This window comes from Hemiscyllium ocellatum, chromosome 2 (genome assembly GCF_020745735.1).
Source record: "Hemiscyllium ocellatum isolate sHemOce1 chromosome 2, sHemOce1.pat.X.cur, whole genome shotgun sequence".
NCBI classification, from domain to species: domain Eukaryota; kingdom Metazoa; phylum Chordata; class Chondrichthyes; order Orectolobiformes; family Hemiscylliidae; genus Hemiscyllium; species Hemiscyllium ocellatum.
Genome location: NC_083402.1, coordinates 3007253 through 3032531, shown reverse-complemented (window position 1 = coordinate 3032531; position 25279 = coordinate 3007253). Strand labels below are relative to the sequence as shown.

The window sequence follows — 25279 nt, the reverse complement described above, 5'->3', positions numbered from 1 at the left end:
TTAGTGTCAAGGGCTCTCTGCGTGTAAATAAAGGGAGACTTAGTGACAGGATACCTGCTCCTGTGGAGTTATTTCACAAGAGTGGCTTGGCAGCAGTACTACTGATCTCATCAAGAGTGTCGTGCTGGAAAAGCACAGCAGGTCAGGCAGTATCCGAGGAGCAGGCAAAAGCCCTTCACCAGCCCTTCATCCTGATGCTGCCTTGGATGCTGCTTGACCTGCTGCGCTTTTCCAGCACCACTCTCTCGACTCTGATCTTCAGCATCTGCAGTCCTCACTTTCTCCTCGTACTGCTGACCACGCTGGTCAGGTCCGAAAGGTCACAGCTGCTGGACTGGGTCTACGGCAGGTGGTGAGGGAAACCCAACCTTGATTTCCTCCTTCCCAATCTGTGTGTTGTGTAGAGTATTCCGGATCATGGATGATGACAACAATCGGACACTTGACTTCAAGGAGTTTTCGAAAGGTCTGAGTGATTACGGTGTGCTCTTGGAAAAGAAGGACATTGAAGCATGTTTCAAACATTTCGACAAAGATTCAAATGGAACCATTGACTTTGATGAGTTTCTCATGACTCTGCGGGTAAGTGGACAATTCTAGCTCACGTTCCCTCAGCAGGAAACAGGGGACCATCAGACTTTTCAAAGTACATGGACCACCTCCCCCTCTTTTTCCTGTCTTTTACTGAACAAGTACTTGTATTTACATAGCACCTTTGAGGAGGTAAGAGATCCCAGATTGCCTGTCAGCTGTGTTAGCACAGTGAGTGTCACAGGCAGTTCTGCCTGAGAGTGACCGTAGGCTGGCAAGGAGACCGAGCTACAGAGGGTGAGGTAGCTGTTTCAGAGCTTCATGGCAATAGTGGAGTAATGGAAATCAGGATGTTCCAAATTAAAGGAGCACAGACATTGAATCATGGAATGGATGGAGGGCATTTGGGCCGTTGTGTGTGCCAGCCCTCGAAGCACATTCTAACGTTCCAATTAGGAACAGGAGGAGGCCATTCAGCCCTTCGAGACTGCTTTGCCTTTCAATCAAATCAGGACCATAGAACATTATAGCGCAGTACAGGCCCTTCAGCCCTCCATGTTGTGCCGACCTGTGAAATTAATCTGATGTCCATCTAACCTACAACATTCCATTATTATCCATATGTATATGCCCAATGCCCATTTAAATGCCGTTAGCATCGACAAGTCTACTACTGTTGCAGGCAGGCCGTTCCACGCCCCTGCTAATCTCTGAGTGAAGAAACTACCCCTAATATTTGTCTTAAATCTATCATCCCTCAATTTAAAGCTATGTTCCCATTGTGCTAGCCGTCCCCATACTTGGAAAAAGGCTCTCGCTGTCCACTCTATCTAACCCTCTGATTATCTTACATGTCTCTATTAAGTCACCTCTCAACCACCTTCTCTCTAACGAGAACAGCCTCAAGGCTCTCAACCTTTCCTCATAAGACATTCCTTCCATCCCAGGCAACATCCTGGTGAACCTACTCTGCACCATCTCCAGTACATTCTTTTGACACTGTGGCAACCAGAACTGAACGCACTATTCCATCTGTTGCCCGACAAATGTTTTATAAAGTTGTAACAAGACTTCCTTGCTCCTGCATTCTATGCTGCGGCTAATAAAGCATCCCATATGCTGTCTCACCACCCTGTCTACCTGTGCTGACACCTTCAGGGATCGATGGGCTTGTACACCAAGGTCTCTATGTTCCTCAGTACTCCCTAAGAACTTAACATACATTACGTATGTCCTTTTCTTATTAAACCTTCCAAAATATTATTGCCTCACACTGATCGGGATATTAGACAGCGACAAAGAAAATGAAAAAAATACTAGACCTGCAGAAAAAAACAAGACAAACTCACACAAAATAACAACACAGACAACATAGAGGCCTGGATAAAAACTTCTCAGACCGACCCCTAACAGATCCTGAGAAAAACCGTCTTAGTAAAAGGATTAAATTACAACTTTAGAGACGTGAACAAAAAGGATTTTTTAGCAGCATTACAATTAACACTGAAAGACAGCCAACTCACAAAGGATACCCAGCAAACCATCAGACAGACAGTCACACCAACATTAAGCAGGAAAAAGGAAGGAAACACATTCAGGACACTGGGAAGGGAAGCCTAGAAAGACTCTAGAAAGACAAAAACATTGTAACCCTACCTGCAGACAAAGGATGCTTGACGGTCATTATAAATCAAAGACACTACATTGAGAAAGCGAACGCACTACTAGCAGATACCAACACTTACTAACAGGTGGCGATAGACCCGACCCCACAACTAGAGAACCGAATCACAGCCCTACTCAAAAAACTTCATAAATCTGGAAAACTAAACAAGACAGACTTGCAAAAAATGAAATCCGATGGATCCAAAAACCCAAAATTCACAAACCAGGATCCCCCCTCAGACCCATAGTCTCGCCACCTGGAACACCAGCTTACAGATTAGCCAAGGAGCTACACCAAAGACTAAAACACTTAGTAGAAGACTCACACCATTCCATCCACTTCACCCAAGAATTCCTGAAGACCATCAAAGACACTAAGAAGAGGATGAAATAATGGTCTCCTTTGATGTAACAGCCCTGTTCACATCCACAACATTAACCTGGCCAAGGAAACACTGGCTACACTATTAGAAGACCCAAAGACACATACACAAAACACCGCCAACTTCATCAGCAAGGACAGTATTGTCAAGCTAGTGGCCCAATGCCTTACCACCCACTTCACCTTCAACAACAAAACCTACAGACAAACCAACGGAGCACCCATGGGATCTCCGATATCAGGGTTCTTAGCAGAGACAGTAATGCAGAGACTCGAACAAACAGCTCTGCCAACCATCCAACCCAAACTGTGGGTCCGCTACATAGATGACACCTTTGTCATCACTGAACAAAACAAATTAGAGCAAACATTCAAGACCATCAATAATACCCTTACTGGCATAAAATTCACTAAGGAGGAGGAAAACAACAACAAACTGCCATTCCTAGATGTCACAGTAGAGTGAACAGCCAATGGGGAACTTCAAACCAGCATCTACAGAAAAACAACACATACAGACCAAATACTAAACTACAGAAGCAATCACCCCAACACCCAAAAACGAAGCTGCATTACTACATTAGTTCAATGAGCCAACACCTACTGCAGCACAGGGGAACTACGCAGAGCAGAGGAAAATCACCTATACAATGTATTCAAAAAGAACGGGAACCAAATGAACACAGTCCACCAATTTCTCAGCAACAAACCCAAAACAAGCAGACAAAACATGTCCTGGAATCCTAGCCACTTACTCTTAATCAAAGACATCTCAGAAATGACTGCCAGAGTACTCATGATAGCCCACAAACCACCAACACACTAAAACAGCAGCTAATGAACTTGAAAGACCCTATACAGGCAACTAACAAAACTAATGTCACTTACAAAATACCGTGCAGGAACTGTAACAAACACTACATTGGACAAACAGGCAGAAAACTAGCCACCAGGATAGATGAACATCTACTAGCCACCAAAAGACATGACCCTCTCTCACTAGTATCCTGACATACAGATGAGGAAGGACACCGCTTTGAGTGGGACAACACATCCATCCTAGGACAAGCCAAACAGAGACACGTACGAGAATTCCTAGAAGCTTGGCATTCCAACCGGAACTCTATCAACAAACACATCGACGTGGATCTCATTTATCACCCCCTGAGAAAAATACAGGAAATGACATCACCAAACATCCAAAGAAACCTAAACACACAAATAGAAAGCGGACCATACCACCAGCGCTTCACCTGGAGGCTCACTGATGATGTTACCTAGTATGGTGACGAAACGTCTGAAAATGAACCTTCCAGCTCAGTGAGCAAACTTACATCCAGAACTTTTAACAGTCTCTACTTTCCAAATGTAGATTTAACGAGCTGCTCCTATTCCATGTTTGCCAGATCCTGTCCAATGATATTGAAATTGGTCTTCCCCTAGTTCAGACATGTCACCTCTGCACTATCCTTATCTCTGTCCATAATGGCTTTGAAACTTACAGAGTTATGGTCACTATCCCCAAAATGCTCGCCCACTGAAACTGAGCCACTTGGACCTGCTTCATTCCCCAGGATTAGTCCCACCTCCAACAGGACTCTTGGTGGACTGACACAAAGAGCTCTCCTGGATGTACTTTAAAAATTCCACCCCAACTAATCCTTTCACACCAAGATGATTGCAGTTAAAGTTAGCAGAGTCGAACTCCCATACAACTATACCCTGTTTCTCTCACACATCTCCATGATTTGTTTACACTACAGCTCCTCTGTTTCCCTCTGCCTTTAGTAAAATCCCAGCAAGTAATCAGTCCCTTTTCATTACCCAGATGGCCTCATTTGAAGAGCCTATAGAACATGCTCCCTCCTTCCCGCGGGGATGGCCTCCTTTATCCTTTGATCCCTTTGGCCCCACGGGCTATACCCAACTCCTTTGTGAAATCACACAATGTTTTGCCTTTTTATGCAGGGTATGGTGGATGCTGGTACATTGAGTAAATGTAAGGAGGAGACTGAACAAAGAGAAAGAAGAACAAAGAAAATGTACAGCCCAGGAACAGGCCCTTCAAGCCTGAGCCGATCCAAATGTACTGTCTAAACCTGTCGGTCAATTCCTAAGCATCTGTATCCCCCTGCTCCCCACCTACTCATGCATCTCTCCAGACGCATCTTAAATGAATCTACCGTGCCTGCCTCTACCACCTCTGCTGGCAACGCATTCCAAACCCCCACTACCCTCTGTGTGAAGTACTTGCCACATGTATCCCCCTTAAACTTTCCAACTCTCACCTCGAAAGAATGACCTCTCGTTATTGAATCCTTCACCCTGGGAAAAAGCTTGTCTATATCCACCCTGTCTATACCCTTCATGTTTTTGTAAACCTCAATCAGGTTCCCCCTCAATCTCCTTTTTTCTAGTGAAAATAAACCTAACCTACTCAACCTCTCTTCAGAGTTAGGTTTGATAAAGGTTTGATTAGTAATGATTTGAAAGGTTATAGAGAGCGAGCAAGAAAGTGGAGTTGGGGCTGATATGTTTTATGGACCAGATCAGACTCCCTCAAAATCTATTGCAAAGTTAGCCTAGACCCTAACGTTTTCATAATTTAAAAGTAAACGAGAGCTGCTTGTACCAAATGTAATTCAATTGGTCAAACTATTCTATATTAAGCAAAACACAATTTATTCAAACACTAGTTAATATACAACAAAGGAGAGAGGAGCTTGGAATAACTTAACTCTTTTGGAAGACTAAACAGAATAGATTATTTCACTATTAAACAGTATCTATTCCATTATAAATATATCCCATAAGCACACCGTTGACAAAAAGCAAATTCAGAACATAGATTGTCTCACATGCAACTCCTTTAGCAGGCAGAGAATCCCCAGCTTTTGACTATACTGAGAGAGTGACAAAAAAAAGCTCCCATCTCTTCAAGACCCAAACAGGAACTGCTGAGAGCTAAACCAAAAATCCCTGGTTTTGTGGGTGGGAGCTTGACCACACCCATTCAGGCTGCTTCTATTGTTCCAACTTTTTTCTAAAAAAACCTCCAAGGCCTCACAAGCAGTTTATTTTCTCATAGACTACTCGGCACCTGACCCCAATCTCTCTCTCTCTCTCTCAAAGAAATCAGGACAAAACACACCTGTTAAAGCGACAGCAGGTGAGATCTGCTCTCCCTTATCCTAAAGCAAGTATACCTCATCCTAGATGGTCTTATAAGAGTAATCATGTTTTCAAAATCAACCTGAGTTAGATCTCCTCTCATTCTGCTTAACTGCACACCATATTGGCCTAAACTGCTCAATCTCTCTTCATAAGACAAACACCTCATCCCTGGAATCAATCTCAGGAATCTTCTCTGAACTGTCTCCAATAAATCTACAGTCAGTTCTTCTGCACTTTCTTGTGGAACTCCACATTATAGAAACATTGCACTCTAGAAGCAGGTGTTGGTGCTGTAATCACATTACAGCCAACATGCATTTTAAAAGTTCGTGCTTTAGAAACAATGTCCCCAATTTGTCAGTCGTGTTATAACAAATTCCCGTTGATGAAACGCATGTTATACCAGAATGACCTGTACTCTTCTCAATTAAAGGGACCAAACTTGTGCACAGTACTCCAGGTGCAGTCTCACTAATGAGTTGTATACTGTCAGCAATACTTCCCTACTTTTATATTCTATTCCTTTTGCAATAAATACCAGAACTCCCTACGCCTTCCTTATTACTTGCTGTATGTGTATACTAGTTTTCTGTAATTCGTAACCAAGGACACCCAGATCCCTTGCACCGAAGCAGTCTGAAATTTTTCTCTATTTAGAAAATCATTGCCTTTCTATTCTTCTGACCAACAGATAACCTGTCATTTTTATCCCATTCACCTAACCGATCGATATTCATTTATAAATTTATTTGTTCATTGCAATTTACTTTCTCACCTATACTAGTGTTATCTATAAATTTAATTATTGTACTTTCTATCCCTGCATCAGGATCATTAATGTAGATTATAAATAGTTGGAGCCCAAAACTAAAGCCTATGGCACCCACTAGTGACACCTTTCAACCAGAAAAAGACCCATTTATCCTGACTCTCCTGTTGGTTAGCCAATGCTCTATGCAAACCATCATGACACAGGGTAAACCCCTCTGCTAACTTATACCTGACACCCAGAGACATTCACCTCACACTGTAATCTGTTCAATTTCAAGAGGCAAAGAACCATGGCAGAGGTCACTATTTAAAGTAAAAAATTAACAATTTTATTCTTTAAGTCCAATAGAGAAGATTAAAATCAACAATTATTTACAACTCCTTTCTCTTAAATCTATCTTTTACCTCCCCACTCTATAATACTAATCCGATAAAAACCCCGGTTAAGATTTTCAAAAAAATTTCAAATTTCAAACCTGTTGGATCTTCTCTTTGTATCGTCCTCTGGAGATTTTCCTCTATTGTATTTTCTTCAGTATTCTACCTCACGGGTCTTTCATGTGAACAGGTACCTTGCAGAGTGCTATTCAGCTAGCAGTGTATACTTGATGGTTCTCTTGGCAGTTCTCTCCCCTTAACTCTTCAAAAAGTCCGGTTTTATACTCCAAAACATCAGATCACTTCATTGGTTTGATGTTGTCAAAATACTAAATTCGAATTCAATTGGATTTTGGTATCTGGGGCATAGTTTAAACTGGCTGAATTTGAATATGTTTTTTTATCAAGGCAACTCATCTGCAGTACTGGTTTCACAGTCAAATGTTACATTTTAAATTCTTTCAGCACACTCTGTGCCTCTCTAAGTCCGTGCCAGCTTCCAGTCTCTCTTAAAGGTACAGTGCACACCTACACCTTCATAACAAAACGAATAAATTACTCCAAATCTTATGTGATCCTATCTTACGTATTAGCCTTTTGTGTGGTATCTTATCAGCTGGTGTCTGGAAGTCCAGATATACCACATTAACAGGATCCCCATTATCCACATTTGCTTGTTACATCTTCAAAGAACTCTAGAAAATTAATCAAACATGATCTACCCATCGTAACTCTGATGGATTGCATTATGACTTTCTATTGTCCTTTCTATTGTTCTGTTGGGGTGGCACGGTGGCTCAGCGGTTAGCACTGCTGTCTCACAGCACCAGGGTCCCAGGTTCGATTATAGCCTCGGGTCAGTGTCTGTGTGGAGATTGCACATTCTCCCCGTGTCTGCGTGGATTTCCTCCCACAATCTAAGGTGAATTGGCCATGCTAAATTGCCTCATAGTGTTAGGTGCATTAGTCAGAGGGGAATGGGTCTGGGTGGGTTACTCTTCGGCGGGTCAGTGTAGACTAGTTGGGCTGAAGGGCCTGTTTCCATACTGCAGGGAATCTAATCTGTGATTAATTCCTTAGGAATGAATTCTAACAATTTTCCAATCACTCATGTTAAAATAACTGGTCTGTAGCACTTCCTAACTTCAGCCTCCCTTCCTTCTGAATACCGGCATTATATTAGCAATTTTCTAATCTACAGGAAATTTTCCTGCATGCAGGAAATTTTGAACCGTTATAACCAAAGATCCGCTATCTCTGCTGCACCTTCCTGTCAAATCTAAGGATGGAGATTATCGCGTCACGGAGACTTGTCTGCCTTTAATCTCAGTAGTTTGCTCAGTAGTTTTTCCCTGAGGAAGATGATAACCCTGGCATTACCTGTTACTATGGGGTCGGTACTAGTGTCCTACACTGTGAAAGCTGAAGCGCACTGATTTGGTGACTGTACCATTTCTGTATTCCCCACTGTCACCCTCCCAGTCTCATCCCCCAAGGGACCAGCGTTCACTTTAACTATCCCTTTGCTATGTGTACATATAGAAGTTTATGCTCTCCGGTTTTTATCTGGTTATAGTTTTCTGTCAGAATTTATATATGCTGTTTTAATAATTTTTGTAACCCTTTGTTGACCTTTAGTTTCCCAATCTTTCAGCCTGTCACTGGGCCTGTACAAACTGATACCCCTTAGGTCTTGACTTTGTTATCCTTATCCCCCTTGCTTAATCACGGATCATTCCCCTCTCCCCTCCCCCTTTCAATCTTTCTGCTTCTCTGTAATGTGTTTTAGTTTAGAGAAATTGAGTATCTCCTTTAACATCTGCCACTGTCCATCAACTGTCCTTCCTTTAGTTAGTCTCCCCAGTCCACTCAGGCCAGATCTGTGTAATTACCTTTAACTCTGGAACACCAGTGTGGGACTCCAGTCTCTCACCCTCAAGCTGAATTTGAAATTCCAGCAGCCTGTGATCACTCTTCCTGACAGGATCCTTTACAATGAGATCATTAATTAATCCCACCTCATTACATCATACCAAATCCAGAACTTCCCCTGTTAGTTCCACAATATACTTCTGTGACAAACAATCTCCAATAAGTTAGAGTTGGCTGCCTTATAGAGGTGGGACTGCTCTGTGCTGAGATCTACTGGGAAGGTGCAAGAAAGTGCATCTACCCTGAGGTTTGAAGACTGTCATCCTGGTTGGTTTCCTGGCTAGGTGTACACACTGTATCAGACACCATGAGGTGACTACACTGGCTTTCCCAACTCCCGTTCACTATCTTTCTGCTTCCACAGCCTCCCATGTCGAATGCAAGGAAAGAAATCATTCAACAAGCCTTTCGTAAACTGGACAAGACAGGAGATGGTGTGATAACCATCGAGGATCTGCGCGGTGTATACAATGCCAAACATCATCCCAAGTATCAGAACGGGGAGTGGACGGAGGAACAGGTCTTCAGGATTTTCTTGGATAATTTTGACTCGCCTGACGATAAGGATGGAATTGTGAGTTGGGGGGGGGGGGGTCACTCAATAGCCAGAACCCTCTTTTCAGGGATTACAGCCTGTGATGTCTTACTGGGCTCGGTCTCTGGTTTGCTGCGCATGGTCCTATCCGTCTGATAGTGACTCATTGTTACTCTTCCCCAGCTGCCCCCTCGTTCCCTGGACAGTGACAGTCAGGGCACATTATCACAATCCCGTGGGGGGGGGCTTTTGTTTTGTCAGCTTGCCCTCAATATTTCGATGGGGGTCAGTTAGTTACATTGGCTGGACTGTGATGCCAGCCGTGTGCGTTCACTTCCCACACCAGCTGAGGTTACCATGAAGGACTCTCCCTCTTGACCTTTCCCCTTGCCTGAGGCACGGTGACCCTCAGGTTAAACCCCCAGCAGTCACCTCTCTCTGTAGTGAGAGTGCGGCCCCATGGTCCTCAGCACCATGAAGATCTGAGGTCTCTAGACAAACAAATCCCCCTTCAGTATTTCACCAGATGGTGAATGTTGGTGTTGCACACGGGACTGTCATTATTCACTGAGTGGAGGTGATTGACCGTCCAAACATGCCCCTACTGAAGGGAAAGTGAAACGACAATGTGACATGGTCACATGGAAAGTTACCATGATACATTAACCCAGGCATGAACAGCAGGGACACTAACACAGAAACCTGGCTCCTATCAGTGCATCAGCTTCTGGGGCTTTCATGGAGAAAAAAGATCAGAATTGAGGGAAATGAGGAGGGGGCGGGGCTGAGGGACACAGGGAGGGGGTGAGGATGTGGGGAGGGGGTGGGGCTGTGGGATACAGGGAGGGGGTGAGGATGTGGGGAGGGGGTGGGGCTGAGGGATACAGGGAGGGGGTGAGGATGTGGGGAGGGGGTGGGGCTGAGGGATACGGGGAGGGGGTGAGGATGTGGGGAGGGGGTGGGGCTGAGGGATACGGGGAGGGGGTGAGGATGTGGGGAGGGGGTGGGGCTGAGGGATGCGGGGAGGGGGTGAGGACTGGGACATGGAGTGTGTGGCCCCGAGGGGTATGGGTACAGGAAAGGGACTGGGGATATGGGGGGATATGGAGAACGTTGATCCCCTTTCCTTGTGTGAGTGTGTTGCTCAGAAACGACAGCTGACATGTGATCGGGGACACCTGATCCACTGTAATCTCAGCAGCTCTCGGGATCAATGGGGGAGCAGGGGTAAAGGGACGGAATGGCCTCCCTGTGATGCTGGTGTATCGGGTTGATCCACTGGTTGTGGGATACAGACTGTGATGTGGTTGGTCAGGATTGAAACGCGGTTGCTGACCGGTTGAGAGTTGCTGCTGGTAAATTGTGTTTGGTGTGACTGTAGGTGACGATGGAGGAATTTATAAATTACTACGCAGGTGTCAGTGCCTCTATAGACAAAGATGTCTACTTCATTATCATGATGAAAAACGCCTGGAAGTTGTGAGGTTACCGTGTCGCTGGTGGTAAACAACTACTCCCTCACTCACACAAACCAGATCCACTCACCGCAGTCAAAGTGCACTCTGGGAAAAATACCCAGCTCGGAATTTAACAGCCCTCCCCACACAGACAGTGGGAGTCTCAGACAGACGGGGGGGGGTCTCAGACAGACGGACAGTAGGGGTCTCAGACAGACAGACAGAGAGTGGGGGTCTCAGACAGGCAGACAGTCAGGGGTCTCAGACCAACAGACAGACAGGCAGTGGGGGTCTTAGACAGACGGACAGTGGTGGTCTCAGACAGACAGAGAGTGAGGGTCTCAGACAGACAGAGAGTGAGGGTCTCAGACAGACGGATAGTGGTGGTGTCAGACAGACAGACAGTGGGGGACTCAGACAGACAGAAGACAGTGGTCATCTCAGACAGACGGACAGTGAGGGTCTCAGACAGACAGAGTGGGGGTCTCAGACAGACGGACAGTGGTGGTCTCAGACAGACAGACAGTGGGGGTCTCAGACAGAGAGAGAGTGGGGGTCTCAGACAGACAGTGAGGGTCTGAGACAGACAGACAGTGAGGGTCTGAGACAGACAGACAGTGAGGGTCTCAGACAGATGGACAGTGAGGGTCTCAGACAGACAGACAGTGAGGGTCTCAGACAGACAGACAGTGAGGGTCTCGGACAGACAGGGACACTGTCTCCTGATCAGACGAGGTCCCTGAGATCTACATTTTACTTGGCTGGAGTTAGTGTTCCCAGAATGCAGTTTGCCGTTAGCTCCAGAGCATTGCTGCTGGAGTTCTGTTTGGTGTCTCGCTGTGTGGGAGTGTGCCTCTGCTGTTGTATTTATGTTTAGACTGTCTGTGGATTCCTGTTCAACAGGTGAGTCTCTGAGAAGGTGCTGAGCTTGTGGCTGACTGCTCAGTGCAGGGTTCTCCTGTCGTCTCCTCCCTGTTGTAAACTGTTCCACCCTCGAAACCACATTCCCTCCCCATCTCTCCATCAAACCCCCTCCACTCTCAACCTCCCCACCCACAACAGCCTTTAGCTCCTCAGCCCCTTCCACCTGACCCTGTTACCCCTCAAATCTCCAATTCCTCCAACCCCTCCCCACAGCCTCTGACCTCTGCACTGTCCTTGTGACCTTTCCCCTGAGACCCCATCCTGTAACAACCCTTTACCCTTCCCCTATTTTCCATCCTCACCTCAGACCTCACTTTCCTTCCAGTTGGCCTGCCCAAGCCCTCCGTTATACCCAGTTCCTGTTGTCCCGCGTCCCTGTCCCTGTTAGTGAATGTTCGGGTTCCTCCCCGTGTTGAATGAGAGCTCATGTCACTGTTTGTCTCCTGCTCTCCCTCTGCTCTGTCATTTCCACTAACCCATGTGTTTCCAAATCCCCGAGGTGACAAAATTCCTTGCACAGTGTGTGATGTGTTAAATGGGCTTTGTCATCACAGCGTTCTGATCCCACTGAGCCTGACTGAAGCTGATCAGTGTGAGGTACTCAGTACAAGTCACCACTACCTGCTAAAAAATTGGCCTGAGCTTCAACCCAGCTCCTGGGTCAGACTGGGACATCGTGCAGCTACACCCTGTCTCTCTGCTCCCTGGGTCAGACTGGGACATGGTGCAGCTACACCCTGTCTCTCTGCTCCCTGGGTCAGACTGGGACATCGTGCAGCTACACCCTGTCTCTCTGCTCCCTGGGTCAGACTGGGACATCATGCAGCTACACCCTGTCTCTCTGCTCCCTGGGTCAGACTGGGACATCGTGCAGCTACACCCTGTCTCGCTGCTCCCTGGGTCAGACTGGGACATCGTGCAGCTACACCCTGTCTCTCTGCTCCCTGGGTCAGATGGGGACATCGTGCAGCTACACCCTGTCTCACTGCTCCCTGGGTCAGACTGGGACATCGTGCAGCTACACCCTGTCTCTCTGCTCCCTGGGTCAGACTGGGACTTCGTGCAGCTACACCCTGTCTCTCTGCTCCCTGGGTCAGACTGGGACATCGTGCAGCTACACCCTGTCTCGCTGCTCCCTGGGTCAGACTGGGACATCGTGCAGCTACACCCTGTCTCTCTGCTCCCTGGGTCAGACTGGGACACCGTGCAGCTACACCCTGTCTCTCTGCTCCCTAGGTCAGACTGGGACATCGTGCAGCTACACCCTGTCTCTCTGCTCCCTGGGTCAGACTGGGACATCGTGCAGCTACACCCTGTCTCGCTCCTCCCTGGGTCAGACTGGGACACCGTGCAGCTACACCCTGTCTCTCTGCTCCCTGGTTTTCTTCAGGGGGTGAGCACTTTCTCTGGTTGAAGGACATCAATTGCCCTGATCCTGACCCACAGCCATGATTGACAGTTAGATGATGGACACAGCTCCTTTAACACAGTGGGTGTTGCAATGATGGATGGGAGAGTGCGCAGATTAACTCTACTGAATCCATCATTGTCATTCAATGATACCTCAGCATCTGATCAAGCTGCAGCTCTTCCTGCTGGTATCATTGAATCTCTTAACACCAATAGCTGGTGTGTGAAATTACTACTAACCAACTTTAATGGCCACAGTTTAATTTGTTTTATCCTGACTGCAGTGTTATACAGACATTTACCAGGACCGGATATTCTCTGTTCAGTACCAGCACCGAGATGCACCCACACACAGGGACATCCATAAATGCAGATATAGCCACACAAACAGTCACACAGACCCAGAAACACACACACACACACACACACACACACATGCCCAGATACTCAGACACATATACAGCAACATGTGCACACTGTAAGCTTTAAGGTAATTATGGATAAGACTGGCCCACTTAAGAACAAAAGAGGGAATTTCTGCGTGGTGCCAAAGGAAGTGGGTGAGGTTCTTAATGAGTACTTCACATCAGTGTGTACACAGGAGGGGAACATGGAGAATGGTAAGGTTAGAAAAGGGAATGCTGATTTTCTGGGTATTAAGGAAGAGGAGGTTTAGCTGCCTCATAAACATTAAGGCAGGTAAATCCCCATGGGAATCCATCCCTGGATAGAGGGAGGAGGTTACTGGGGCCTTGACAGAAATCTTTGTATCCTCCGTAGCCACAGGCAAGTTCCTAGCAGACTGGAGAGTAGCCAATGTTGTTCCTTTGTTTAAGAACGGCCACAGGGATAATCCAGGAAATTATAGCCTTATGTCAGTGGGCGGAACATTATGGAGAAGATTCTCAGGGATAGGATTTACTTGCATTTGAAAAAGAACGGACTTATTAGCGACAGTCAGTGTGGTGTTGTGTTCGGGAGGTCTTGTCTCACAGACTTGATTGAGTTTTTAAGGAAGTGACAAAGGTGGTTGAGGTTAGAGCAGTGGATGTTGGTCTAAAGAAATTGAGTAGGTCCCTCATGATAGACGTGTCCAGAAGATTAAGTCACATGGATCCACGGTGAGTCACTAAGTTGGATATAAATTGGCTTGGCCATTGAAGACAGAGGGTGGGCATGAAGTGGGGGGTGGGTTTCTGACTGGAAGTTGGTGGTGTTCTGCGTGGATCAGTGTTGGGATCACTTGTTTGTAACATATACCGAAATGATTTGATGAAAACGTGGGTGGTCTGATTAGTAAGTTTCCAGATGATATGAAAATTGGTGGAGTTGTGGATAGTGAAGAAGGTTATCAAAGGATGCACCAGGCTAAGGTGGACGGAGAAATGGCAGATGGAATTTAATCTGGGCAAATGTGAGGGAAGGATACAGTAAATGGCAGAACCCTTCGGAGCATTGATCTACAAAAGGCACAAGGCCATAGCTCCCTGAAAATGGCAACACAAATGGGTGAGGCATGCAGCATACCTGCCTTTGTTGTTCAGGGCATTGAGTGTTGGAAGATCCTTTGGCAGCTATGCAAAACTTTAGTTAGGCCAAACTGGAGCATTGTGTGAGTTCTGGTTGCTGCTCTATAGGATGGATGTGCAGCTTTAGGAGAGGGTGCAGAAGGGGTTTACCAGGATGTTGCCGGGATTGGAGGGGATTACCCTGAAGGGGAGGTCGGACAAACTTGGGCTGTTTTCACTCGAGCATCAGAGACTGAGGGGGGGGAAACCTGATCGAGGTGTTTACAATTCGGAGAGGGATGGATGGGGTGGCTAGTCAGAGTCTGCTTCCCAGGGTGGGAGTGTCACATACTGGGGGGGATCAGTGTAAGGGCAGAGGGGGAAAGGTTAAAGGAGATGTGCGAGGTACGTGTTTTATACAGAGGGCGGTAGGTACCTGGATTGCTGCCAGGAAACTAGTAAAAACCGAGCCAATAGCAATGTCTAAGAGGCATTTAGACAGGCACATGAACAGGCAGGGAATAGTGGGGATACGGACCACGTCCAAGCTGATGGAATTAATTAAGAACAATATAGATATGGTGGGCCAAAAGCCTGTTCCTGTTCAGTGTTCTACATCAAAACATATACACCCCCAAACCTACACACAGACACATAACCACATACACACACACATACACAGACATACTCATACACACAGATACACATACACATGTACACAGACATACCACACACATACCAATGTTTCTGCCAAGATACAGAGATTTTTGCCCATGAATTTAAAATAATCTTTTGTGGATCATTGGTCTCATTCATGAGACACAAACAGACACTCAGGAATTCCTTGTGTACAAACACTCAGCAACAGCATCCCAGCCCCTCTCTCACATTCCTCCAGTAACACTTTTAAGGAGATGCTGGTGGTGTGTCACATGTTGACTGAGGTGATATATCATGCAGGCTGTCTGTAACATTGAGTTTGTGGATCTGTATTGGTGGTGACTGTGTCTATAACAGCAACGTTCTGTCTGTGTAGTGGTGGATGGTTTGGATGGACAGTGGGTGACAGTGAGAGTGTGTATGTCTGAAACAGTAGCATGTGTGTGTGTGTGAATGTGTGTGAGAGAGTGTGTGTATTGTGCATGTGAGCATGCGTGTGTGTGTGTGCATGGGTGCGTTGCGTGTATGTGTGTGCGTGTGTGTCTGAGAGAGTGTGTGTGTGCGTGTGTATATTTAACAGCAGGGAGTGTGTCTGTAAGATGATGGATATACTCTATAACCGATGCCAGCTCCTTGAATCTCTCTCTTGTCTGCAGGTCACCAAATTTGAGTTTTTAAATTACTATTCGGGAGTCAGTGCCTCCATTGACAATGATGCCTATTTTGTCCTAATGATGAAGAGCTCCTGGAGATTATGATGGTTTTCCCATTTTCCTGTTTGTAGACTGGAGCAGATCTTGGTTGGATCACCTCCTGCAGATTCCCAGATTCTGACACAGACACAGCTTTGTATTTAATTGTAGCTCTCCATCTCTGTGATCGCACTGTCTCTGTGATCGCTCTGTCTCTGTGATCGCTCTGTCTCTGTGATCGCTCTGTCTCTGTGATCGCTCTGTCTCTGTGATCGCTCTGTCTCTGTGATCGCTCTGTCTCTGTGATCGCTCTGTCTCTGTGATCGCTCTGTCTCTGTGAACCCTCAGTCTCTGTGGCCCCTCTGTCTCTGTGATCGCTCTGTCTCTGTGGCCCCTCTGTCTCTGTGATCCCTCAGTCTCTGTGATCTCTCTGTGATCCCTCTGTCTGTGTGATCCCTCTGTCTGTGTGATCCCTCTGTCTGTGTGATCCCTCTGTCTGTGTGACCCCTCTGTCTGTGTGACCCCTCTGTCTGTGTGATCCCTCTGTCTGTGTGATCCCTCTGTCTGTGTGACCCCTCTGTCTGTGTGACCCCTCTGTCTGTGTGACCCCTCTGTCTGTGTGACCCCTCCGTCTCTGTGGCCCCTCTGTCTCTGTGGCCCCTCTGTCTCTGTGGCCCCTTTGTCTGTGTGACCCCTCTGTCTGTGTGACCCCTCTGTCTGTGTGACCCCTCTGTCTGTGTGACCCCTCTGTCTGTGTGACCCGTCTGTCTCTGTGACCCCTCTGTCTGTGTGATCCCTCCGTCTCTGTGATCCCTCCGTCTGTGTGATCCCTCCGTCTGTGTGATCCCTCCGTCTGTGTGACCCCTCAGTCTCTGTGACCCCTCCGTCTCTGTGACCCCTCCGTCTCTGTGACCCCTCAGTCTCTGTGACTCCTCAGTCTCTGTGACCCCTCCGTCTCTGTGACCCCTCCGTCTCTGTGACCCCTCCGTCTCTGTGACCCCTCCGTCTCTGTGACCCCCTCCGTCTCTGTGATCTCTCGTACCTTCTGTGTGTGATTAATGAGTGTGTTCGTGCTGTGACTCTGAACACTGGAGATATCCCAGTGCTGCTGGTGAAATCCTGAATAAGCAGCAGTTTTCTGGCTGTGAGGTGGAGTGGGCAGTTTGCAACACCATGTTCTGCAGCAAACTCTGTCCTCTTCCTGTTTGGAAACATGTCCGTGGGGCTGAGACCCACAGGTCAGGTGGGCACTGTGCTTAGTCAATGGCAGGGCCGTCTCCTGGTACCAGAACTGCTGATTATAAGACCATAAAAATAGCAACAGGACGAGACCGTTCAGTCCAAAACATAGAATTTCCTGTTCATTGGATGCTGCCTGACCTGCTGTGCTTTAACCAGCAACACATTTTCAATTCAGTCCCTCCAGCCTGCTTACCCATCCAATAGGATCGTGGCTGATCCAACATTCCTCACACCCACTTTCCTGGTCTTCCCCCTTGACCCAGTGACTGATCTAGAATCTGTCTCAGCCTTAAATATACACGAGGACTCTGCCCCCACAGCTCTCTCTGTGACAAGGAGTTCCCTCTGAGAGAAGGATTTCCTCCCCATCTCAGTCTGACATCGGTGCCCCTTTATTCAGAGACTGTACCCTCTGGTCCCAGACTCTCCCCTGAGGGGGAACACTCTCTCAGCGTTGACCCTGACAGACCCCTGAGGAATCCTGACCAGCTGCTGCTTTGCCCTCAGGCCTGGAGCACCGTGCTGTGCCAGTGCTGCCCACTCCTTAACAGGCCCCAGGGCAGTTTGACTGAGGCAAGAAAGGAACTCCAGGCACAGATCAGAACGGACAATCCATTGTGGAGCTGACCTTAGGAAGCTCAGTATGGGGACGGGGCCAGTGTAGAGCAAGATTGACTCAATATCTAACCCCTTGCTGTCCATGTCATGGGAGTGCTTGATGGGGCAGTTTAATTTCAGTTTAAAAGAGGGAACTTTACTCTGTATCCAACCACATGCTGTCGCTGTCCTGGAAATGTTACGTTCTGCAATGTACTGTCTGAGAGTGAGGGGGGAGGGGGAGGTTCACTCGAGGGGTTAGGGTCTGGGATGTACTGTCTGAGAGTGAGGGGGGAGGGGGAGGTTCACTCGAGGGGTTAGGGTCTGGGGTGTACTGTCTGAGAGTGTGGGGGGAGGCAGGTTCACTCGAGGGGTTAGGGTCTGGGATGTACTGTCTGAGAGTGAGGGGGGAGGGGGAGGTTCACTCGAGGGGTTAGGGTCTGGGATGTACTGTCTGAGAGTGTGGGGGGAGGGGGAGGTTCACTCGAGGGGTTAGGGTCTGGGATGTACTGTCTGAGAGTGTGGGGGGAGGGGGAGGTTCACGCGAGGGGTTAGGGAATGGAATGTACCACCTGAGGGTGTGGGGGAGGCATGTTCACTCCGTAGACAATTGGTGCAGGAGTAGGCCATTCAGCCCTTCGAGCCTGCACCACCATTCAATATGATCATGGCTGATCATCCTTAATCAGTATCCTGTTCCTGCCTTATCTCCATAACCCTTGATTCCACTCTCCTTGAGAGCTCTATCCAACTCTTTCTTAAATGAATCCAGAGACTGGGCCTCCACTGTCCTCTGGGGCAGAGCATTCCACACAGCCACCACTCTCTGGGTGAAGAAGTTTCTCCTCATCTCTGTCCTAAATGGTCTACCCCGTATTTTTAAGCTGTGTCCTCTGGTTCGGCACTCACCCATCAGCGGAAACATGTTTCCTGCTGCCAGAGTGTCCAATCCTTTCATAATCTTATATGTCTCAATCAGATCCCCTCTCAGTCTTCTAAACTCAAGGGTATACAAGCCCAGTCGCTCCAGTCTTTCAGTGTAAGGTAATCCCGCCATTCCAGGAATTGACTTCGTGAACCTATGCTACACTCCCTCAATAGCCAGAATGTCTTTCCTCAAATTTGGAGACCAGAACTGCACACAGTACTCCAGGTGTGGTCTCACCAGGGCCCTGTACAGCTGCAGAAGCACCTCTTTGCTTCTATACTCAATCCCTCTTGTTATGAAGGCCAGCATGCTATTAGCTTTCTTCACTACCTGCTGTACCTGCATGCTGGCCTTCATTGACTGGTGTACAAGAACACCCAGATCTCTCTGTACTGCCCCTTTACCTAAATTGATTCCATTGAGGTAGTAATCTGCCTTCCTGTTCTTGCTACCAAAGTGGATAACCCTACATTTATCCACATTAAACTGCATCTGCCATGCATCTGACCACTCACCTAACCTGTCCAGGTCCCTGTAATCTCCTAACATCCTCATCACATTTCACCCTGCCACCCAGCTTAGTATCATCAGCAAATTTGCTAATGTTATTACTAATACCATCTTCTATATCATTAACATATATTGTAAAAAGCTGCGGTCCCAGCACTGACCCCTGCGGTACCCCACTGGTCACTGCCTACCATTCCGAAATGGAGCCGTTTATCACTACTCTTTGTTTCCTGTCAGCCAACCAACTTTCAATCCAAGTTAGTACTTTGCCCCCAATACCATGCGCCCTAATTTTGCTCACTAACATCCTATGTGGGACTTTATCAAAGGCTTTCTGAAAGTCCAGGTACACTACATCTACTGGATCTCCCTCGTCCATCTTCAGAGTTACATCCTCAAAAAATTCCAGAAGATTAGTCAAGCATGATTTCCCCTTCATAAATCCATGCTGGCTCTGACCTATCCTGTTACTGCTATCCAGATGGGTCGTAATTTCATCCTTTATAATAGACTCCAGCATCTTTCCCACCACTGAGGTCAGACTAACTGGTCTATAATTTCCTATTTTCTCTCTCCCACCTTTCTTAAAAAGTGGTACAACATTAGCCACCCTCCAATCCACAGGAACTGATCCCGAATCTATCGAACTCTGGAAAATAATCACCAACGCATCCACGATTTCCCGAGCCACCTCCTTCAGTACCCTGGGATGTAGACCATCAGGCCCGGGGACTTATCAACCTTCAGACCTAACAGTCTTTCCAACACCAATTCCTGGCAAATATAAATTCCCTTCAGTTCAGGTCTTTCAGCCACTGTTAACTCAGGGAGATTGCTTGTGTCTTCCCCAGTGAACACAGATCTGAAGTACCAATTCAATTCTTCCGCCATTTCTTTGTTCCCTGTAATATATTCCCCTGTTCCTGTCTTCAAGGGCCCAATTTTAGTCTTAACCATTTTTTTGCCTTTCACATACCTAAAAAATCTTTTACTATCCTCCTTTATATTATTGGCCAGTTTACCTTTGTACCTCATTTTTCCTCTGCGTATTTTCTTCTTAGTAATCCTCTGTTGTTCTTTAAAAGCTTCCCAATCCTCTGTTTTCCCCTCATCTTTGCTATGTTATACTTTTTCTCTTTTAACTTTATATGTTTCTTAACTTCCCTCATCAGCCACGGCCGCCCATGCCTCCTCCTGGGATCTTTCTTCCTTTTAGGAATGAACTGATCCTACAACTTCTGCATTATACACAGAAATATCCGCCATTGTTCCTCCACTGTCATCCCTGCTAAGGTATTGCACCATTGAACTTTGGCCAGCTCCTCCCTCATAGCTCCATAGTTCCCTTTATACAACTGAAATATTGTCACTACCGATTGTCCCCTCTCCCTCTCAAATTGCAGATTGAAGATTATTGTGTTATGGTCACTACCTCCTAATGGCTCCTTCACTTCGAGGTCTCTGACCAATTCTGGTTCGTTGCACAATACCAGATCCAGAATTGCTTTCTCCCTGGTCGGCTCCAGCACCAGCTGCTGTAAGAATCCATCTCGGAGGCACTCCACAAAGTCTCTTTCTTGGGGTCCAATACCACCCTGATTCTCCCAGTCTACCTGCATGTTGAATTTCCCCATAACAACTGTAGTAACATCTTTGCGACAGGCCAGTTTCAGCTCCTGATTTAACATGATCCGACATCCAGACTACTGTTTGGGGGCCTGTAGATAACTCCCAAGAGAGTCTTCTTACCCTTAGAATTTCTCAGCTCTATCCATACTGACTCTACATCCCCTGATTCTAGGTCCCCCTGCGCAAGGGACTGAATATCATCCCTTACCAACAAGGCCACCCCACCCCCTCTGCCCGTCAGTCTGTCCTGACGATAGCACGTATAGCCTTGAATATTCATTTCCCAGGCCCTGTCCACTTGAAGCCACGTCTCAGTTATCCCCACAATATCGTAGCTGCAAATTTCCAAAAGAGCCTCAAGCTCATCCATCTTATTTTTAATGCTTCGTGCGTTCATGTATAGTATTTTTAATTTGTTACTGCTCTCAACCTTCCCATCAACTCCTATTTCACTCAACCTTACAGCATGATCCCTTTCTGAGTTTTCTGCCTCATTGATACCGTTGTCTTTCTTGACTTGACTTCCCTTGTTCTAACTTTCCCTCCAGTTTCCTTCTTAAACATCCAGTCTGTCCCCTCCCCTTGCTACTTAGTTTAAACGTAGCTGTGTTGCAGTAGCAAACCTGCCTGCCAGAATGCTGGTCCCCAACCTATTAAAGTGCAAACCGTCTCTCGTGTAGAATTTATGTTTACCACAAAACATACCCCAGTGATCCAAGAATTTAAATCCTTGCTTCCTGCACCAGTTCCCCAGCCACACGTTCAAGTCCATTATCTCCCTGTTCCTGGCCTCACCAGCCCGAGGAACTGGAAGCAAACCGGAGATAACCACCTGGACATCCTGCTTTTCAGCCTTCTTCCTAGTTCTCCGCAGTCCCGCTGTAGTATGTTCCTCCTCTTCTTCCCGACATCATTTGTGCCGACATGTACCACCACCTCTGACTCCTCACCTTCGTCCTTGAGGATTTCCTGCACTCTGTCCTCGATGTCCTTCACCCTGGCACCAGGAAGGCAACACACTATCCTTAAGTCCCGTCTGCTGCCACAAAAACACCGGTCAGTTCCTCTCACTATGGAGTCCCCTATTCCCACGGCTCTGTGCGATGTCCGACTCTTCCGCTCTGCCTCTGCGCCAACTTTTGATTGACAGACCTGGCTGCCTCCCGGACTGGCAGTGTCATCTGTCTCTACTGTTTCCAAAAGATTCAACTTGTTCCTGACAGGTACTTCCCCCGGGGTCTCTTGCACCTGTCTCCTCTCTGCCTTCCTCATCGTCTGCTCTCTTCTGGTACGATTGGTGTAATAACCTCACTGAAGGTCTTGTCCCAAAAGATCTCGTTCTCTTGGATGAGCCTTAAGTCCTCGAGTTCTTCCATCAGCGCTGCAATATGCTCTGTCAGTAGCTGAACATGCACACACTTTCCACACTGATACGAGCCAGACACACCAGAGTCATTGACCTCCCACATCAAGCATGTAGCGCACTGAACCAGCTGGGCAGTCATGTCTTCACCCTCTTCAACTGTGGCATAATCACTTCACTCAACCTCCTTGTCAAAGACTCCTGAGCTAAAGCCTCACTCTTCAATCCACAGGAACTTCCTTGGACCGTATTTTTGGGGCAAGTCTGTGGACTTTTAATTTAGATTGGAGGAGGAGGGAGGGAGGCCCTACTTTGTAGGACTTGGGGTCTAGAACACACCCACTCTAATAACAAGGGGGTTAGGGTCTGGGATGTACCATCTGAGAGTGTGGGGGGAGGGGGAGGTTCACCCGTGGGGTTAGGGTCTGGGATGTACTATCTGAGAGTGTGGGGGGAGGCAGGTTCACTCGAGGGGTTAGGGTCTGGGATGTACTATCTGAGAGTGTGGGGGGAGGCAGGTTCACTCGAGGGGTTAGGGTCTGGGATGTACTATCTGAGAGTGTGGGGGGAGGGGGAGGTTCACTCGAGGGGTTAGGGTCTGGGATGTACTGTCTGAGAGTGTGGGGGGAGGCAGGTTCAGTCGAGGGGTTAGGGTCTGGGATGTACTGTCTGAGAGTGTGGGGGGAGGCAGGTTCAGTCGAGGGGTTAGGGTGATTTGGTGAGCGGGAACAATGTGTGAGGTCATGGAGCAGAGAGGAGGATGGTACTTGATGCTCAGTTGGAGAGTCGGTGCAGAGACGATGGGCTGAATGGCTTTCTTCTGAACAGTGGCATTTCTGGTTGTTATGGTTAAATAGCTCTTGTCTGATCCCTGTGTGCAATGTCTTGGATGATCAGGCCTATTTTCCCACTTATGGGTTCAGAGGTGAACCCAAATCCTTCAGCCTTGAGCTTGCTCCTTCTCCTGCCTCTTCCCACTACGTTGTTGACCAGTCTGTCCACCATCACGTTGTCACATTCGATTCTGTGATGAGCTGTGGACTTCCCATTAATCCCTTAGACTTTCCACCTTGACATGATTGGCCATCATCACCCCCCTCACAGCTGATTGGCCATCGTCACCCCCCTCACAGCTGATTGGCCATCGTCACCCCCCTCACAGCTGATTGGCCGTCGTCACCCCCCTCACAGCTGATTGGCTCCATTTCTTGGTTTTGTTTCCTCCTGACTGTGTTACTGCCGTGCAGTCTCAGCCCCTCTCCCACATGTTATTCTCCGTTAACGTGGAGCCACCCAGTATACTGTTGTCTGTCCTGTAACATCCAGCAAGCACTTTCTTGGCTTTCCCTTGTTTCCTGACACCCATCGGTACCTGTTCACACTCTCTGGGTATTTACATTGTGACCTTGTTGTCACTTTCGGAGGTTACTTTGTCCTGGTTTTGTTTTTGAAGAGAGGTTGTAAGGCAGAGGCACTGAGCGATCTCTAAGAAAGTAAACAGTTTGTGATGCCTTCGGGCAATGGAAGAGCCTGAGCCTTGCCAGCTCTCAGTGCAGGCTTTGTCGTTTTGTTTAGTCTTTAGGTTTAGGTTTGAGCAGAAACCCAAGGGTCTCAAAAGAGTTGGAGCTTCAGTGAATGTCTCCTGACTGCTACTTTCTCTGAATTTTCTCTTGATGTTTTTTCCTCCTGGATTGGAGAACTGCGTGTGAGAATCTGGACCTGAATTTGCCTTTTTGCCAAGGGGTGTGTTTGTGGGATGTTACTGTATTGGGACAGTTAATTGTAATGGGTACTGTATCTAATATTTAATTGGAATTATTGTAAATTCCTTTTTCTTTTGTTTGGATCTTAACCATTGTGTTTAAATAAATTGTTTTATTGAGAGCCGAGTAATTTGACCAGTCACATTGCATCAGCAGCATGGCGCCTCACATCTACCTTTCAAATAAGAAAACATTAGGGTCTAGGTGACCTTCTTAAATTATTTTGAAGGGGTGTGGTCTGGTCCATAATGACATTCTGATCCTCGTTTTCAATTTCATCCGTGACTGTGCTCTCCATCTCTCAGCCGTCTCCAACTGCACTCGCCCTGACACCTCTGTGCTCCTCTGTTTCTGCTGCATCTCCTGTTTCCATCAGTCCGTGGGGCGTGTGGCTTCAGTTGGTGTGACTCTCAGTTCTGGAATTCATTCTCTCTCTACCTTTTTAACCTCACAACCTTCCTTGAAGGAAGGTCCTTAAAACCTAAACAAAACAAACTGGGAGAACTTCAGATGCTGGAAATCTGAAACAAAAGCAGAAATGTTATTGTGAAGGAGGGTCACTCGACAAAATGCTAACTCTGGTTTCTCTCCATAGATATAGCCATACCTCCTGAGATTTTCCAGCAATTTCTGTTTTGGTCGTATTACCAAGTTTTTGAGCACCTGATCCAATATGAGTGGTGTAGCTCACTGCTATACACTGTTTTACAACTCTCATACGCAGCACTTTGGGATATTTCATTATGTTACAGTGATACCTCTATGTTTAATGGATTCGCTACCAGCACAACTGCTGTCGGCCTGAAATTTCCCCGTGTTCTCTGTTATTTCTCTTTATCCAGAATGACCTCCTGCAAACTGACAGCCAGATCCTTTCTGAGTATTATTGTTTCTTGTCAGGGCTATTGGGAACACTCCAGGAGAACGATTAACTACAGTGAGAGTCATCGAGTTAAACAGCACAGAGGCAGACCCTTCGGCCCAACCTGTCCATGCCAGCCAGGTTTCTTAAACTGAACTAGTCTCATTTATCTATATTTGGCACATATTTCTCTAAACCTTTCTTATCCATGTACCTGTCCAAATATCTTTTAAATGTTGTAATTGTACCTGCCTCTACCACTTCCTCCGGCAGCTCGTTCTGTACACGTGCAAACATTGCCCCCCAGGTCCCCTGTGCCCTCCAGTCTGGATTCCCCTACTCTAGGGAAAATACCTTGTCTGTTTA

General features: G+C 47.1%; 1 protein-coding gene across 1 annotated transcript; it reads left to right on the top strand.

The window, feature by feature from the left end:
* The first annotated feature begins 408 nt into the window (after positions 1-408).
* Positions 409-18079, top strand: capslb (calcyphosine-like b). Its single transcript, XM_060842267.1, has 4 exons — positions 409-582; positions 9198-9407; positions 10750-10870; positions 15984-18079. Exons 1-3 carry the CDS (start codon positions 418-420, stop codon positions 10849-10851), a joined length of 477 nt encoding a protein of 158 aa, XP_060698250.1. The 5' UTR covers positions 409-417; the 3' UTR covers positions 10852-10870; positions 15984-18079.
* The last annotated feature ends 7200 nt before the right edge of the window (positions 18080-25279 follow it).

What these genes read in the sequence shown, in the direction of transcription:
- capslb (XM_060842267.1), top strand. Translation starts at nt 418, where the DNA reads ATGGATGATGACAACAATCGGACACTTGACTTCAAGGAGTTTTCGAAA. An exon ending in AGTTTCTCATGACTCTGCGG is followed by an intron (nt 583 to 9,197) that starts GTAAGTGGACAA and finishes CTGCTTCCACAG; the next exon opens with CCTCCCATGTCGAATGCAAG. An exon ending in CTGACGATAAGGATGGAATT is followed by an intron (nt 9,408 to 10,749) that starts GTGAGTTGGGGG and finishes GTGTGACTGTAG; the next exon opens with GTGACGATGGAGGAATTTAT.